The 17,683-nt window shown below is 54.7% G+C and overlaps 4 protein-coding genes across 4 annotated transcripts; all 4 read left to right on the top strand.

The window, feature by feature from the left end:
- Positions 1-514: 514 nt before the first annotated feature.
- Positions 515-3,296, top strand: E0L32_008216 (uncharacterized protein; the record flags this gene model as incomplete). The annotated part of the gene is made up of 6 exons (XM_031143046.1): positions 515-570; positions 631-658; positions 724-779; positions 837-1,086; positions 1,153-2,644; positions 2,701-3,296. The coding sequence occupies 6 exons, from the start codon at positions 515-517 to the stop codon at positions 3,294-3,296; spliced, it is 2,478 nt and encodes an 825-aa protein (XP_030992538.1).
- A 349-nt stretch (positions 3,297-3,645) lies between these two features.
- Positions 3,646-4,508, top strand: E0L32_008215 (uncharacterized protein; the record flags this gene model as incomplete). Its single annotated transcript, XM_031143045.1, has 2 exons — positions 3,646-3,683; positions 3,836-4,508. The coding sequence occupies 2 exons, from the start codon at positions 3,646-3,648 to the stop codon at positions 4,506-4,508; spliced, it is 711 nt and encodes a 236-aa protein (XP_030992537.1).
- A 3,656-nt stretch (positions 4,509-8,164) lies between these two features.
- Positions 8,165-9,319, top strand: E0L32_008214 (uncharacterized protein; the record flags this gene model as incomplete). Its single annotated transcript, XM_031143044.1, has 5 exons — positions 8,165-8,236; positions 8,289-8,343; positions 8,397-8,680; positions 8,738-8,775; positions 9,043-9,319. The coding sequence occupies 5 exons, from the start codon at positions 8,165-8,167 to the stop codon at positions 9,317-9,319; spliced, it is 726 nt and encodes a 241-aa protein (XP_030992536.1).
- Positions 9,320-12,950: 3,631 nt separating this feature from the next.
- On the top strand, positions 12,951-16,143 carry E0L32_008213 (uncharacterized protein; the record flags this gene model as incomplete). The annotated part of the gene is made up of 3 exons (XM_031143043.1): positions 12,951-13,355; positions 13,493-15,675; positions 15,744-16,143. 3 exons carry the CDS (start codon positions 12,951-12,953, stop codon positions 16,141-16,143), a joined length of 2,988 nt encoding a protein of 995 aa, XP_030992535.1.
- Between the last annotated feature and the right edge of the window lie 1,540 nt (positions 16,144-17,683).

Raw genomic sequence — 17,683 nt, 5'->3', positions numbered from 1 at the left:
GCTGCAGGCTGCCAGACAAACCGGCTGTCAGGTCTGTCAGCAGCCGTGGAAGGTGTTAGAACCTTCTTCCAGGGAGGCCAGTTTGTGCCTGAAATGCCCGGAAGTGGCCACCTGGTAGGAGCTTGGGCCACCTCCTGGAAGGGACTGGCTGGCTCTCACTGGAGGAGCAAGGAGCAGGTAGGTGGGGCATTTTTGCCGCATCATCCTCGTCATCTACTGGACGCCTATTATTCTGAGCTGTGACATCTATGCGTCTACCCAACAAGACCACAGCTCATCCTATCTCCATCAACCCTTCCTGACCTTCCTCTCATCCTTTCACTCTCCTCCCCTTCCTCCCCATCCCTTCGTGCCCACGGTAGGAGAACTCTTCCGTTGGTCACGACTTTTGCGTTTCTCATCAGTTTTCCCTGATATCATTTCCGTCCTCCCAGGTCTTAGCACGATCCCGCTTGGACATCCTGGTTCCCGGCCAACAAATCCAATACACTGCTCTCACGATCACGCCGACAAAATGTCTGCCGAGCCTGATCACTCCGAGCACAAGAAGCACCACAAGGTCAATCTGACGTACGTCAACCGAGGATCTGAATGAATTTCGAGATCGAAAGCTAACACGCGATTTTGCAGCGATGCTTCGGGTGCCGAGCACAAGAATGTTGGTCCAAGCCGCCCCTGCACGGCCTTGCCTCATGACCTTTTTGCTAACTCAGATCATCACAGGAGGACGATGTCGCAACCGCAATCCTCAAGAAGAAGAAGAAGCCCAACCAGCTGATGTACGTTGAAATCTGGATGAATCAGTGATGAGATCTTCAGCTAATATGGGGGGGTAGGGTTACCGACGCTGTCAACGATGACAACTCAACTATTGTCCTTTCCACCACCACGATGGACAACCTCCAGCTCTTCCGAGGCGACACAGTTCTGGTTCGCGGCAAGAAGAGGAAGGATACCGTACTTGTTGTGCTGTCGGATGATGATCTCGACGACGGCAGCGCTCGGCTGAACCGTGTCGTTCGACACAACCTGAGGGTCAAGCACGGTGACATGGTCACCATCCATCCCTGCCCTGACATCAAATATGTAAGACCGCCTGTGTAGAATACAGGATCTATCTAGGCGCCAGATACTGATGAAACAAAACTACAGGCCAAGCGCATTGCTGTTCTCCCCATCGCCGACACTGTCGAGGGTCTGACCGGCTCCCTGTTCGACGTTTTCCTCGCCCCGTACTTCCGCGAGGCATACCGACCAGTTCGCCAGGGCGATCTGTTTATTGTACGTGGCGGTATGCGTCAAGTCGAATTCAAGGTTGTCGAGGTCGACCCGCCCGAGTTTGGCATCGTCGCTCAAGATACCGTCATCCACTGCGAAGGTGACCCGATCGAGCGTGACGAGGAGGAGAACAATCTTAACGAGGTCGGCTACGATGATATTGGTGGTTGCCGTAAGCAGATGGCTCAGATTCGCGAGATGGTTGAGCTGCCTCTGCGCCATCCCCAGCTTTTCAAGTCCATCGGTATCAAGCCGCCTCGTGGTGTCTTGCTGTACGGACCTCCGGGTACCGGTAAGACTTTGATGGCGCGTGCTGTGGCGAACGAGACTGGCGCCTTCTTTTTCCTCATCAACGGCCCCGAAATCATGTCCAAGATGGCCGGTGAATCCGAGTCCAACCTGAGGAAAGCCTTCGAGGAGGCCGAGAAGAACTCGCCAGCCATCATCTTCATTGATGAGATCGACTCGATTGCTCCCAAGCGTGAGAAGACCAACGGCGAGGTCGAGCGTCGTGTTGTCTCTCAGCTTCTGACGCTCATGGACGGTATGAAGGCTCGTTCCAACGTTGTGGTCATGGCCGCCACCAACCGACCCAACTCTATCGATCCGGCTCTGCGTCGTTTCGGCCGCTTCGACCGTGAGGTCGACATTGGCGTTCCTGACCCGACCGGCCGTCTCGAGATTCTGCAGATCCACACCAAGAACATGAAGCTTGGTGATGACGTCGACCTGGAGCAGATTGCTGCCGAAACCCATGGTTATGTCGGTTCCGATATCGCTGCCCTCTGTTCCGAGGCTGCTATGCAGCAGATTCGCGAGAAGATGGATCTTATCGACCTTGACGAGGACACGATCGATGCTGAGGTCCTCGACTCTCTTGGTGTTACCATGGAGAACTTCCGCTTTGCCCTCGGTGTCTCCAATCCCTCGGCTCTGCGCGAGGTCGCCGTTGTCGAGGTGCCCAATGTTCGCTGGGAGGACATTGGTGGTCTCGAGGGCGTCAAGCAGGAGCTCAAGGAGCAGGTCCAGTACCCTGTCGACCACCCCGAGAAGTTCCTCAAGTTCGGTATGTCGCCTTCCCGAGGTGTGCTCTTTTATGGACCCCCCGGTACGGGTAAGACTATGTTGGCCAAGGCCGTCGCCAACGAGTGCTCTGCCAACTTCATCTCCGTCAAGGGTCCTGAGCTCCTCAGCATGTGGTTTGGTGAGTCCGAGAGCAACATCCGTGACATCTTCGACAAGGCTAGGGCTGCCGCGCCCTGCATTGTCTTCTTGGACGAGTTGGACTCCATCGCCAAGGCCCGTGGCGGCTCGGTTGGTGATGCCGGTGGCGCGTCCGACCGTGTTGTTAACCAGCTTCTGACCGGTAAGTTTTGTGCTTCACTTCTCCATTATTGGAATCTTTTACTAACTGTCGTTCAGAAATGGATGGTATGACTTCGAAGAAGAATGTCTTCGTTATCGGTGCCACCAACCGTCCGGAGCAGCTTGATCCCGCTCTGTGCCGTCCGGGTCGTCTGGACTCTCTTATCTATGTTCCTCTTCCCGACGAGGAGGGCCGTCTTGGTATCCTCAAGGCCCAGCTGCGCAAGACCCCTGTCTCTGGCGATATCGACCTGAACTACATCGCTTCCAAGACTCACGGCTTCTCCGGTGCCGATCTTGGTTTCATCACCCAGCGTGCTGTCAAGATTGCCATCAAGGAGGCTATCAACGCTGATATTGAGCGTACCAAGGCCCGCGAGGCTGCTGGCGAGGATATCGACATGGAGGATGATGCTGAGGATCCCGTCCCGGAGCTGACTAGGCGACACTTCGAAGAGGCCATGCAGATGGCCCGTCGCTCTGTCACGGACGTCGAGATCCGTCGTTACGAGGCCTTCGCCCAGCAGATGAAGAATGCTGGTCCCGGCGCTTACTTCAAGTTCCCCGAGGGTGGCGTCGACTCTGCTGCTGCCGCCGACAACGGTGGCCAGTCCTTTGGCGATGCTGGAAATGACGACGGTCTCTACGATTAAGCTGCGTTCATGCACATTGTATTCTAGTCTTTACACAACCCGATCCCTGCAGCATTTGGCGGCTGCTCCTCGAAGATTCTAGTGGACCCTTGTTCTGAGGTGTCGCTGGTTCTAAGAGGATGCCTTGCCCTGGAACACTCCTGGTCTTACCATTGCATGGATTGGGTGGGCGGAGTTGGTAGATCACTGAAACTTTTTTTAACCCTCGACTATGATCATGGAGGACCTTTTGATCGACAAGGGCTTACTGAAATGGCTTCATCTGGATGCCGTAGAAGAGCGCAGGATGGTACATTATGCAGTCGAGATAGAAGTGGCTAACCGATGCTTTCATTTACAAATGTCAACCATGCATGTAGTTCATGATGATGTGAGATGTGGACCGTGGTAACTCGACAGCACTAGAACCGGCATTGGTACCTACGGACTGCCTGTGGCAAGATCCAAGTTTAAGCATAGTTTGTAGGTAACATTGCCTATCCGGAGCTATGTCTAGAACATCAAAAACGCCGTACTCCTCATAACTTTGATTTTCCCAGGCAGTTTAAGCCATATTTGCACTGCAGCCCATTGGGCAACACCTTCCGTCTCCTCCCTGGCTGGCCCGAGGCGAGACTTGCTGAGAGCAAACGTCAGCAGCAGAGAATACTCGCCTCTTCGTTCAGTTCTCCAGCTGCAGGGTTACCGAGTAATGACCCATCGCCGTGGAGAGAGAGATCTTTGACATTCTTTCTCCGACGAGGACTGCGTCCGATCCAACACACAGTAATCACCACCAACCTCATCGGCACAACCACGCTCTCGCCCGATCGCTCAGGCTGTCCCACCGTCCTCGATCTCGCACACAGTTTCCAAACTCTCTCTCGTAACCTTGAGCGCTTCGTCGATCACGCTCTGCGGTACAGCAAGACTTTGCGCGCTGCCAGCGCTGCCCGCCGCCGCCGCCTCGCCATTCGTCTTCTTGCCATTGACCTCGGATGTGCCGTTGGTCGCCGCCGCCGCCTTGCTGCTACCGCCGCCCGTCACGGTGTCCTGCCGTATGTCGTCCATAACGCGCTTGAGAAGGGCGGGGAAGTTGGAGCACTCGCCGGAGCGCAGGAGGGACAGGGCGTGGTTCTGGACGGCGGTGGGCCAGTTGGAAGGGTGGGCGTGGAGGGTGTGGAGCAGGTGCTCTTGGATCCTGGTTTTTTGGGAGGAAGACGGTTAGTTTAGTCTTGTTGGGGGAGGTTTTCTTCTTGTGGGTTCGGAGCTGAGAGCTGGGTGGTGATGTGTTGCTTCCCCGTAGCGGCGCATGGTACGGTCAAGGGAAGAGGAGGAGCAAGACCAGGGAAAGAGCTCTGCGATGTGGAATATAGGTGCGGTGAGCAGCGAAGGCCTGCTTACTTGGTCACATGGCCATCTCGTATCAAGACGGTATTTATTTGCGATCGTAGATCTGGGTCGAGCGTGGCCGGCGTGTAGCTCGCTGCCGAAGACGGCACTTTGACTGGCGTGGAGGGTGCGTTTGAGTTGGACATTGCTGATGGCATGACCAGGTCTGTCTGGTAATGTAGACGAATTGGCAAAGGCCCGAGAAGGGAAAAGGCCGTAGCGGTGTTCGAGGACAGGATCGGGGTATCTCTGTAATGACGGTACTCTGGTGGGGTCGATCCGGGTGTGAGCTGTCGTAACTTGGCTGTCGCAAAGCAACTCGATGCTCGGGGGGGCAAGCAGGCGGCTAACGGATGGCTGTTTGCGGCGCACGGCGCCGATCGCTGACCTTTGGCGGTCCTGGGTCGCGCAGACTTTGGTTCGCTCGGCGGGTAGTAGCTAGATCAAATACGTAGGTGACCAGGCGCCTCGACGTGAGCTAGGGGTCATCAGAAGTGGAAATGGAGAGCTGCTGTGATAACAGACTGTCGCTCAAAGCAGCCGAGTTGGGTTCATTCCAATTCCACGTTCAATTGTACGAGGCTGAATGCGGGAAACAATTTCGGCCCCACCGCGAGAAGAAGGCTGAATGCGGTCACGGCTGCAATTGGCTGTTCCGGGGCCACCAGCGTGCACCAGGGGTGTCAATGGCCACCAATTTAAGCTGATCTGGGGTTAGTGGTGTTGGTTGCTCCCTCTCCGTGTTACAAGTTCACATCCATGGAGATTTGCGTACCTGGTGGGATCAATGGGCGTTTCCTCGACGAAGGTCGGTTACAAACCGTCCAGTCCTTCTGACAAAAGGGACCATGGCTACCCAAAGCCCGATGCGAAACGTCCTGATTCATCAATATTTATAGAATGTCACTGTATATATCACTTGTTCGAGCAGTGAGGTCTCTAAAGGACCTGCCTGTCTCCTCCCCAGCTTTCTCGGATGTAGATGCCACGGTTGAAGTCTGTTCTCTTGCTAGTCTTTCCTTCCGAAAGTAAAACGAGCAATCGCGCCAGGTGGTCACTGACTCACGAGCCCCCAACGCACCTCGCAGCTGCCACAATGACGTTCAACAAGTCGACTCCGTGGGCACTTGCCTGAGACACCAGTGCCTTCCTTCTTTGGTCGCTTGGTGATTGGTCAGCTGGTCTGGTTTGACTTCCCACTCATGTTGTACCCAGGCCAGATTCTTCAAACTCGACGTCTTGATCGGCCATCTGGGTCAAGAGGTTGCGGATCCGGACTGAGATGAAACCTCGGAAATCGAGTACGAGCTATCAGGGAAGACAGGTCGACCGAAGCATCAAAGCAAACCTCTTGGATTATTTTGTATAAAGGGGTAAAGGTAGTCGATGCTGACCCTCCAACTCCAATGTTGCTTCTCTGATACAAGCTTTTATCTCTGATTGGGAAGATTCTTGGTGAAATCCATACCCAGGGAATATCCTAGGCCCTCACATTCAGAGCCTGTGTGATGTAGACCGACAAGAACACTTCGATGTGTTTAGCAGTTCATGTTAATCCTGCATGTATTACGCCCCTGTATAAAGCATTGCCGAGAAAAACCAACGGCACTGGTAGTCTAGCCCAGGCCCAGTCTCAGCTACTCCTGGGCTATAATCAGTGCTGGCATGAGGCTGTAGGTTGAATGGAAACTAATGGTTTGATATCAATTGTCGTTGGGTTGCGAAACACCCAATTCCCGAGCTGGATGTTGCATACGTATCTTCTTCGTGAGGTCGGTGTTTAAGCAAGTGTTGGGTGAACCCTTCACCAGTGAACCTCCAGTTGTTTGGACTCGGTACAATAGGGCCATGAAACTGGCCTAGAAAAGGACTTGCCAAAGCCAATGCCGATCAAGTGACAACATGAACTTGACTTGCGGCAGATACTCGTACAGCCCGGGCTGATATTGTCGGAGACCTTCCCCTGAATTTCCCTCGCCGAAAAGGAGACCCTCGCGGACTCTCCCAGATCTGCTGTAACAAGCTAATAGACTGGTGACCACCAGCATCTGCGGCAGGGAGATGCACCAGGTAACGCCAGATTCGATCATCGCCCGGCGTACGATCGATCCCTTGCCACGAATGGTGGCCAGAGAGAGACTTGGCGAGGGCAGATCAGCCCGCGAGACTTGCATATCTGCACATTCCGCATTGGCTAGGACGCGGCAGCTTGTCAAACTGCATCTGCCGCCTGCTCCTGCAGCTAAGTAAGGGGTAGCCCATGGTGCATCTGCAAGAGGCTGGATTTGGCAATTGAGGCTTCAAAAGCTCTGGTGTTTGCCACAACCGCATCTGCCTTCATGCCGGACCGGGACTGAAGATTCCTAGGGCGCGAACCACGGGAGAGAGGTCTTGTGAAATAGGCCAACGTATGTTGTAAATTAATATGGTGAGAAAACATCGAAGGTGATCCTATGATAGAGAATGCCTCTCCTGCTACGAAATACATGTTAAAGTAGGAGTCGGCGATGAAATTGAGTAACAGATATGTTGTCTCACGCGAAGATGCCTTCCACTTGTCAATTTCCTCGAGGCACCCTATTGACGGTCTTCTTCTACTAAGGTGATTAGGTTTGCATAATGGGATTCGCTTCGCTGTGCAATGCTTCCTGTTGGAAAGTTGGCCATTTTCTACACAACCCCTTTGCTGTCTGTTGTACTTCTAGGAACATTGAGGCAGATCAAAAGCAGCAAACAAAGAACAACCATTGGTGATTGAATTATCTAGGTCTGCTAGGTCTGCTAGGTCCGGGCTTGTCCAGACAATCAATGGTCTCATAGTGTGTGTACTCTCTGGTCAGGGGTAGTGAGACCGGAAGCTTCAATCCTTTCACTTCGCCTCAACCAGCGACACACCTGTCTGGAAACACACAAATTGTGTTGGATGCTGCAAAATTTGCAGAGCTACAAGCCTACATGGAATCCTCCCCAATTGGAATTTGTGCAGAGGCAATACCTGGCTAAGTGGTTGGTGGCAAGCTTCAAGATCAAAAGCACAGGCCGTCCTCCGGAGAAGACCCCCGGAGACCCGGCCCCGTGCCTGCCGGAAACACTGCCCCTCGTGGACACCTCCCCTATTCAAGTCAGGTATTGTCGCCCATTAAGGAAGCACTGACGGGGGTGTCTGCTCTGCAAGGAGGAAGCCTAGCGGTACTTCCCTTCCTCTGGGACAAAAAGGGGAGGCAGACTAGATTTAGCAGTATGATGCCGGGTCTTTTGGCAGCTGCCTTTGGCGACCTCTCCTGCCTGCATTCGTGTTCCATTCAACTTGGAGGTCATCGGGATTTGGTGTTTCCAGATTGGAAGAATTTCCTTCCATCAAGCCCATACCCCTTTCCACATAGCGTTATTCTTCATCTCCCCTACGAAAAGCTCAACCGCAACGGCACAGACGAGTCCTCATGGTCGTCGGGGACTGCTGAATTGCACCCAGCAAGAGCCAGCCTGTTGAGCTCATCATGGACAAATCACCGAAGAACGGCGGCCCCGGAGCCCATCCCACCACCCCCCACACGCTCGATGCAAAGCAGGTCAGTCGATCCATAGTTTGGACACCCAAGAGTCGAATGAAGACACCTCTAGGGACGTGCAAAGCTGAATGTGCCGCTGCAGGCCGAGAAGGAGCTCCTTGAACAGAGTAAATGCGTCTTGGTCGAACCCGATGCAAACGGATATGGCTAACAAAAGCAGAGTTGACTAACAATGACACCGCCGTCCGAGACTTTGCCGCACTCCACTTGCAGCCCAAGAGCACCGCTGCTGCAGACAATGAAGACATCGAGAACGCTGGGAGGACGGCCTCGGGGCAGGGTAGATCGACTTCAATCACACCCGGCCCAGGCAAGCCCAACGACCAGATACCCTATCCGCTTGTGCGAGCGCCCGGCGTTGCGCTACCCAAGGACCGACCGCTTACTCCGATCGAAATCAAGACTCTTCGGCTCTGTGCCCAGTTGAGGGCCCAGCGAGCGGAGGTGAGTCAGCTTGGAGTACCCTCCCTCGGGCTGGTAGCATACTTACCGGAGCCGTAGCACTTCCGACAGCAGGAGCTGGAGATGGCACGGGAACGGTAAGTACTCGCTCGAGCATACCCGATGTTGGCCTTCTGCCATCATTTTTGACGCGCAGCACAACACGTTGATCAAAGATCCGAAGGTCTCATGATGCTTCTGGCGACCCAAGTGGGACTCAAGAGCACGCGAACAAGCTTTTGCTGCATTTTGCTTCACTCTTGTTTGCATGCGCCGGCGTTTGCAATAAATATTATCTCAGATTTGCACTTGTGTCGTGGCCCCCCCAGCAGACTCTTGTTGGGCATCCAAGTTGGTTCGCACAGCCAGCCTTGGGGCGGACATGGAGAGCACTCGCTTCTCTGGCTGCCTTCCCCCGTGGTTCCCCAGGTCTTGGACGAGGCAACTTTGCATATCGCAATGCATATGCGGTGTCAGGGAGACTGGATGCACCGAATGCCCCATAAGAACAAGGAGACGGGTCAAGTACGCCTTGCCGCCAATGCCAACGAGAGTATGGCTGACAACAAGGATGATGACGAGAAGAGAACACTTGGAACCGCTTCACTTTGTCGAGGACGGGGAATGAGACCCCTTCCCTAGATTTTCCAGATGCCCCCAGTGGGGACTCGATTTGACCCGGAGACTCTTCCTGAGAGGCGGGTCGAGACCCAAGATGGGTAGCGAAGTGCCGAGACACACGGACGCCTAGGTCACTGTCCGGAAGAGCTGTTTGCGGAAGCCGGTAGGAGAAGAGCTGCATCCATACCCAAGATTTGGGAATGCGGTATCAAATAACAAGCACCATTATGACCGGACGGTATCACTCTCGCACGTTGCAGCTCCATTATTAGTGTCGCGTCAGCCTATGCGGTCAGGGAATATGCGGAGTCTTGCAGGGCTGTCGTGGCTCCTGTAAGACACGTCGGTCGAATAGAACACCGCCAAAAGGAAGCCCAACAGCGGGACGAGCGCATCAGATGCATGCTTTTTACCCAGACGCTACCCAGCTATCGGTTGTCAAGGTCAAGGCGATCGACGGAGAGCATCCGTTGCACTGATCTGTCAAGTCTGGGGGCCGACGTCCGACTTCTCCACTACTTGACCGGTCTGTGTTTGTTGTCGACCTTTACCGCTCTTCGTCTCTTGTTCTGGATGCGGGTCGAGATGGGACATTCTGAGTGACTTTTTTTTCTCCCTCTCGCAAAGGCCTTGTTGATCGATTGCGTTTTGGCTTTGTATTGGGCCGTCCGTGGTCCGAACGCAGAGGAGGGTGCGCGTTATACTGACAACGATGCCACATGCAGGGCTTGGGAGCAAAAGCAAAGAGCCGGCGGCAGCGAGCCGGATGTGTCCCCTTCTTCGTCTGCGGGTGCAGCAGATCCTGTAAGCAAGGCCGAGGACAACCTATCCTCGCGACCTCGTGCACACCGTTCTGAGCCCGAAGAGCCATGTGTCCAGCAGAAAAAGCAAGAATGAGTCCGGCCAACAAGAATGGAGGGAGCAAGCAGCCCCAAGAAAGTATCTCAGCAGAGGTGGAGCCAAGTTTCGCTGTTTCTTGCTGGTGGCGCCCAGAGATGGAGGAACAGGGCGTGGAGGGCACTCGAGGTTCTGGGGTTTTGGTTCCTTTTGGCAGCTCGAAAAGACGGCTCGATCAAGGATCTTGGGAGCTCATGGAGACGGTAACCTGGGACGCAGAGCTTTTCATTCATTCCCCAAGGTACGCAGATTGGTTCTGGGCCATTGGCCATCCCAGCCGGGGGTACAAGTCTGCAAGCTGATGAGTTTCCCAAGAGCAGGGCCACAGATACCTTGCCATGGCGACATGGCTAGACAGAAGACTGGCACAATGATACAAAGAGAACACAATTGGAGAGACTAAGCTGTGTGATCAATGTGATCAGTGGTTGATTGCATGCAAGATGCAGGCCATTTTCATCGACGGAAGACGGAAGGGCCCGAGGGATACCTGCGGAGGTACGTTGCAGGTTCCTCCTGACCCTGGCGGATCTTGGGCCAGCCAGTCTCCCAGGTGTTGAGCATCCGTCCACCGCCGCAACGGGCCGCCTTGAGCTTTTTAGTATCAGGTATGAGATGACATCCCGGGATCTCCAATCTATCCAGTCGCTTCCTGGTTCATTGACGGGCTCAGGCTTTTTTTTTTCTTCTTCCCTTGTCCCACCATGTCAATGTCGGCCTATCACGGTACCTGGTCTTCCATGTACGGAATGATTGTCCTTGATCCTTGGCGCATGCACCAGACTCATGTCATTGCACCCAAACAGTATGTGGACGTGGATGCAGCATTGCAGATGCATGCTTCTACTGCAGCTGCCCCCCCTCTGTGCCCTCGTCACCCCCTGCACGACCACTCCGAGCGACAGGGTCACAAGGCGGTGAGGATGGCGAGAAGCCGTTTGGCCAGTTGCACAAACTTATTTGGCGAACCACCGTACGACATGAGCTGGGAACGCGCGAGTGTCAGGAGCTAGACTGCACGAGCAGCATACTAGGTTGGCTAACAGACGTAGGACGCCGCGGGACCACAGGTCTAGGTCCCGCCCGCCAGGGTAGCTCCAGCTTCCAAGGCACGGCTTCCTGTTGCGGGTCGTTGTACTGCCGGCTAGGTACCTGGCCGAAGCCAACCGGTTGGCAGGAGGGCAACTAGGCAACTCGCCTGCTTGCTTTTTGGCCCAGGTCTCTGATTCATGACCAACTCAGAGGAGGTGTGTGCAAAACAAAGGACAGTGAGGCTTGCCGGCCATCGACGCCGCCTACCCTCGCCCATTGTCTCTCGAGGACAAGGCCTTTGGGTAGCCAAGGTACCGGATACGTCTGGGACAACACGAGGGGGAGGGACAAGAGGGCTCTGCGCGCGCACAGGTGCCAGATCTGGCAGCCCATCATCGCCCTCTCTGCCCGCTCTCTGCTTGGTCCTTGGTCCGCTCTGACCCGCTGCGCGACGCACGCGCCTGGACTCGGGAACCCACTCTGGCTCTTGGGCTTGCTCTAGGATGGTGGAGGTGGAGGGGCCTGAGGGGGAGAGAGGCAGGGAGGGTCGCACGTCCATCTCGTTTACCTGCCTCCTCCTGGCCTGCTAACCAGACCTAGAACTTCCCCAGTTGGTCCATTTTGGCGGCGCCTCATTCGATCACTTCTCCGCTCCGTGGAGAGAAAGAGGGACACCACAGGTCTGGACCCGTTCCCGTTTCCAGGTAAGTAAAGGGTACCTTGCTTTGTGACTCCAGTACTTTGGTGGTGACAATGCGCTCTTGTTCTTTTTTGCTGGTACTACTAGTCAGGTAGAATAAGAGAAGAGCAGGAGGAAAGTTCCTGTTGGTCCATTCGGAACAGCCAACAGCCTGTCACAACGATTGACCTGAGCAGGAGATGCTTTGAAGACAGCAGCGAGTGATAACTCAATGTGGACGCATCGAGGGAGACGGAGGGACTGGAGAGAAGGGGAGAGAAAAAAAGAAAAGCAATAGAGAATGGGCATGAGGCTTCCTCCTCCTTTGCAGTCTGCTGCGGCTCCCATGACAATACTCCAAGCAAGACCAGATCGCCCCAGCTTCCTCATTTCTGTGTTGTTCCTGTGAATCCCTCCAACCTACACGTCCTGCTTTATTCTTCTTTCTTTTTTAAAAGAGGAGGACAGCAGCACACACCCGAGTGTGGAGGACTCACAAACTGTCCCAGACTGTGTCCTGCTACCCAGACCGACCTAGACATCACAGACATCATCATCATCGTCACTCACTCACGCTCATTCATTAACCCCCCTCGGTCTCACCTCACAATCACTTTCACTGTCCCGCGCTTTCCCTTGGTCTTCACCTCTCACTTCTGACTGGACCCTCCGCCTTAAGACAGAGGTCACCCATTCAACAGCGCCTCCTCCAGTTAGACTTGGCCCATTTGACTCAGCCTAGGACCGCTTGCGAGTGGGTTTTGCCACTAATAAGTCTGTCACCTGCCCCACCATCGGGAATTCTCTACAGCCGACGGAGAGACCCTTGGGAATCTGGAATGCCTACTGACCTCGTGTTTGTAGCTTGGTTTCCCCAATTGCCACGGCCCTGGCAATGATTTGAGAAGCGAGGCCTGGCACTCTTCTCCTGACACGTACGTTTCGTCACCAGCCGTCCCTCAAAACACACCGTCTTGCATTGGGGCCGCGAGACAGCATGTGTTGTCGGCTTCCTCTTGCTGACTGCTCGACCTCCAGCACAATATGATGGTGTCTCCGGCGCGGACGCCCGCCGAGGCCGTCCAGCACGTCGCAGAGCTGGCCTATGTCCCAGTCCTGCTGTTTGTTTTCATCACTCTCTCGGGCCTCTACAGCATCTTCACCTCGGAGAGCGAGGATGAGGCCGTCCCCGCCACCGCTACCGGCCCCGGTGGCAGGCCGCTGCCCATGAACAAGAAGCGGAAGAAGCGATCGAGAGCGGCCTCGAATCGCAGAGAGGCCGACGAGGCCACCACCACCTCGACGCCGACCCCTCGGCCCTGCATGGCCCAGATTTTCCAGTCCCTGATGGCATTCATGACTTGTACTTTTCTTGCCGACGGCGTCACAATTGGCTTGCATGTCATAGCAAGCGGGGAGAACAACTGGTGGTGCGGCGAGGAACATGCGGTATGTGAACTCATGAACCAACACCACCACCACCACCACCACCACCACCACTCACCCCTCTCACACTATCTCTTTATGAACTTCCCTTCGAGTGGTCTGCCTCTCATTGTAAGACTTTCTCCTCTAACTGTGTCCAGGTCTACATTGTCGCGGGTGCCTTCCTCTACCTCTACATCATGATCAACCTCCTCGAATCCCGACATACGACGCCCACAATTGTCTATCTTGTCCTCTGGGTGCTCGGCTTCGTGGGGGAGACTACCATCTTCGTGTCCAACATCTGCCGCGTGACGGGCGAGCACTTCGTCCTGACCAATGTGCGCGAAAGTAAATACACCAAGGTCAAGGGACCAGATACCTGGGATCTGGCCGGCGTGGGCATTGCGAGCGTCCGGCTCTTCACCATAACAGTCGTCATGGTCCTCTACTTCATCTTTTACTTGAGGAGAAGCATCGATCAGCTGCGCGAGAAGTTCCATGTCGACGAGGAGAGCACATCCGCAACCCCCAGCGAGACGACGCCTCTACTAAATGGCAACGGCAATGGCCATGGCAGGACTTACACCGCCAGAGGAAGTGTGGGCCGCGATGATCGGCGCAGCCTCGGCCAAGCAGACCTGAACAGTACTAACGGTGGTGCTGCGGACCCAGAGCAGGCCACGGCATTCTATCGTCCCGAGAAACTACCTCACAAGACCTGGTGGGAGTACGTCCGGGGCTATTCTCTCTTCTTCCCCTACCTCTGGCCCCGAGATAGTAGGAAGCTGCGATTCATCGTCCTGATCTGCTTTATCCTGCTGGTCCTGCAGAGGATCGTCAACTTTCTGGTTCCTAACCAGATCGGTGTCGTCGCGGATGCCTTGACGGAGAACGAGGGCCAGATGCCGTGGGCACAGCTCTGTATTCTCATCGCCCTCAAGATACTGCAGGGACAGTCGGGCTTGTTGGGGTCATTCCGCTCGCTGCTGTGGATCCCCGTCTCGCAGTACTCGTACAGGGCCTTGACGACTGCTGCCTTTGAGCATGTCCATTCCCTGTCGCTCGAGTTCCACCTCGGCAAGCGAACTGGCGAAGTGCTCTCTGCCCTCAACAAGGGTGCCTCCATCAACTCCTTCCTCGAGCAGGTGACCTTCCAGGTCTTCCCCATGCTCATTGATCTCATCGTCGCCATTCTCTACTTCCTCGGCAAGTTTGGGATCTCGTATGCCACCATCGCTAGTATCGTCACGTGGTATTACCTGCACATGACTATCCGTATGGCCTCGACCAGGGCCGACCAGCGACGAGACATGGTCAATGCCGATCGCGAAGAGGAGGCCGTCAAGAACGACTCGATCACGAGCTACGAGACGGTCAAGTACTTCAATGCCGAAGACTACGAGTTCAAGCGGTACCGGGACGCCATCCACAACTTCCAGGTTGCCGAGAAGAAGGTCACCGTGGGGATGCAGCTCATGAACATCTGCCAGAACCTCGTGTTCATGTGCGGGATACTGAGCATGCTGTTGCTCGGGGCGTACCAGGTGGCCAAGGGCTTCCGTACCGTCGGCGACTTCATGATCCTCATCTCGTACCTCGGCCAGCTCCAGGGTCCCCTGAACTACTTCGGCACCTTCTACAGGACAGTGCAGCAGGCCATGATCTCTGGCGAGCGCCTCTTGGAGCTGTTCAAGATCCAGCCGACGGTCGTGGACCGCCCTGGTGTCCCGGCCCTGGAGACCTGCCGGGGGCATATCCGCTGGAAGAAGGTCAGGTTCTACTATGACAAGAAGAAGCCGGCGTTGCACGACTTGGACTTTGAGTGCAAGCCCGGCACGACCACCGCTTTCGTCGGCGAGTCGGGAGGCGGCAAGTCCACCGTCTTCCGGCTCATGTTCCGCTACTACAACTGTCACCAAGGCGCCATTGAGATCGACGGCCGAGACGTTAAGGATGTCACGATCGATTCCGTGCGACGTTACATAGGAGTCGTCCCACAGGACACGATCCTCTTCAACGAGAGCATCATGTACAACCTCAGGTACGCGAACCAGAAGGCCACGGACGAGATGGTGTACGACGCCTGCAAGGCCGCCAGCATCCACGACCGCATCATGTCCTTTGCCGAGGGCTACAACACCAAGGTCGGCGACCGCGGGATCCGGCTCAGCGGCGGCGAGAAGCAGCGCGTCGCCATCGCGCGCACCATCCTCAAGAACCCGCGGATCATCATGCTCGACGAGGCGACCTCGGCCCTCGACAGCGAGACGGAGCACCGGGTGCAGGCGTCGCTGATCAAGAACAGAGAGATTGGCTCCGACAGGACCCTGCTCGTCATTGCGTGAGTTTTTTCACTGCTTGTTTTCCCGTTCACACTTTCATCCGCTCTTGCTAACACGACGGGGACAGGCATCGGTTGTCCACCATCACGCAGGCAGACCAGATCATCGTGCTTCACGCCGGCGCCATCGTCGAGAAGGGCACCCACCAGGAGCTGCTCGACCTGGGCGGGCGGTACAGCTCCATGTGGGACAAGCAGTCCAAGGCGGAGGAGGCGGCGAACCAAGCCCGCAGTGCGACCAGGCGTGCGACCAGGCTTCTCCGTCAAGCCCATATCGCTGAGCCCCAGGCCGGTGAGGACAGCTCGGACGACTATAGTGTGTCGTCCTCTGCGCTCCTGCATACCGGCCCGACGACTCCTGGCGCCGGAAGCGTTGCGCGCTCGGAAGATTCATCCTCCTCTTCTTCGTCTTCGGAGGACGAGGCTACCCACAGCAAGACGGTGACCAGATCCACTACTGCAGAATAGCGATGTCGATGTCGTCGTAACTGCCGAATTTTCATCGAATGATTTCTTGAGGATTTTCTGCGGGCATTTTCTCCAAAGAAAAGAGACGGCTACAACAATAGCCAACAATAACAGCAACAGCAGAACCGTTTGTTCTGTCATATACACCACTCTCGCGATGGATTTTTTTTGCTCTCGCTTTTCATGGCTCTCTTTCCTCGTCCCTTTTTCTTTTCTTTCCCTTTCTAATTTCATGAGAGACGAAATATTCAAAATACTCAGAGAGAGCAGGAAGCATCACTGCATAACCGGCGTTAAGAGGTGGACTCATTCAAGATCGAGGATCGGAATGGCCAAAAGGATTGGTGTTTAGGTGTCGGACTGGCTATTGGCTCACTTGTTTGCATCATATTTGCAGCGGCAACATATTTCTGTTTTCTCCTTTCCTTTCTCGGCAACTCGACTCACAAGCTGCTTTTTTTTTCTTGGTTGCTCTACGACACAAAGAAAAGACATTACACTGTCTCGATGATTTATACGTTTCCAAACCCAAAACCGGGGTACACACACACACACACACACATCAAACCCGGTTCTAATTCTTTTTAACGACAGAATCCGATAACTCGAATGTTGGCACGGGAAGGGGAAACTGCTCTCTGGGAGGACTTGGTTTGCTTTTGCTTCGACCGGTTGCGTGCTGTTGACAACTGCCCTTAATTATTATTATTATTTTTTATCCTTGTGGGCTAGGTTCTATTAGCACGGACTCTCTATTTTTCTCTCTGCTCTCTTCTTTCTCGTTTCTTGCTCTGATTGATCCGTGTTGCCTCGGAGGCACACTCACTTCTTTTGATTTCCGGTTCCCTTTTGGGGGAGGGAGGGAAGGATGGGGAGCTTCAAAAAGGTGGAACAACTCTGGTTGGGGGGGGGTTTTGGGCCCTGGGTGTGTTCTTCACTTAGAAAAGGGAGCCAGCATTCTGGCCGGCGGCGGTGTTGTGCTAGACAGGCGATGAGATACAAAATCAAAGAATTGTTCAATCAATCAAAGCTGGCAGCAGCATCACGAGCGGACCAAAAAACGTACGTCTCATTCGGTGCTATCGTACCAAGCGAATGTGGGTGTATCTCCGGGATCATCACTATGCTCTCTTCTACTACTACAACAACAACGACAACAAAAGCCCTGTGGTCCACCACCTCAACTCCCCCTCATGCATACATAGAATCAATGAGGTGACGCCTCTCCAGGGGAGCAATAAAACGCCGAATACACCAGTGGGCGCAGGCCACACGACTGTCTGTCCCTTTCTCTCCCGAGATGAGCAAAGGGGGAAGAAGAAGAAGCACCCTTCTTCTTCTTCTTCTTCTTCTTTCTTTCTGTCGTTTCCTTTCAAACCCCCCCTTCCCCCCCCCCCCCCCAGACCCAATGCGTCATGTAAATTACAAAGAGATAAGACAAAATATTATGGCCCACGCGCGAATCCGTGCGCTGCACCTTAGCTGGTGGCGACCGCCCGTCTGTCGTCTTCACAGCAGCAAGAGCTAGCCAGTAGATTGT

This window comes from Thyridium curvatum (genome assembly GCF_004353045.1).
Source record: "Thyridium curvatum strain D216 chromosome Unknown NODE_53_length_294859_cov_82.703090, whole genome shotgun sequence".
In the NCBI taxonomy this organism is placed as follows: domain Eukaryota; kingdom Fungi; phylum Ascomycota; class Sordariomycetes; order Thyridiales; family Thyridiaceae; genus Thyridium; species Thyridium curvatum.
This window is presented reverse-complemented; position numbering and strand designations above follow the sequence as displayed.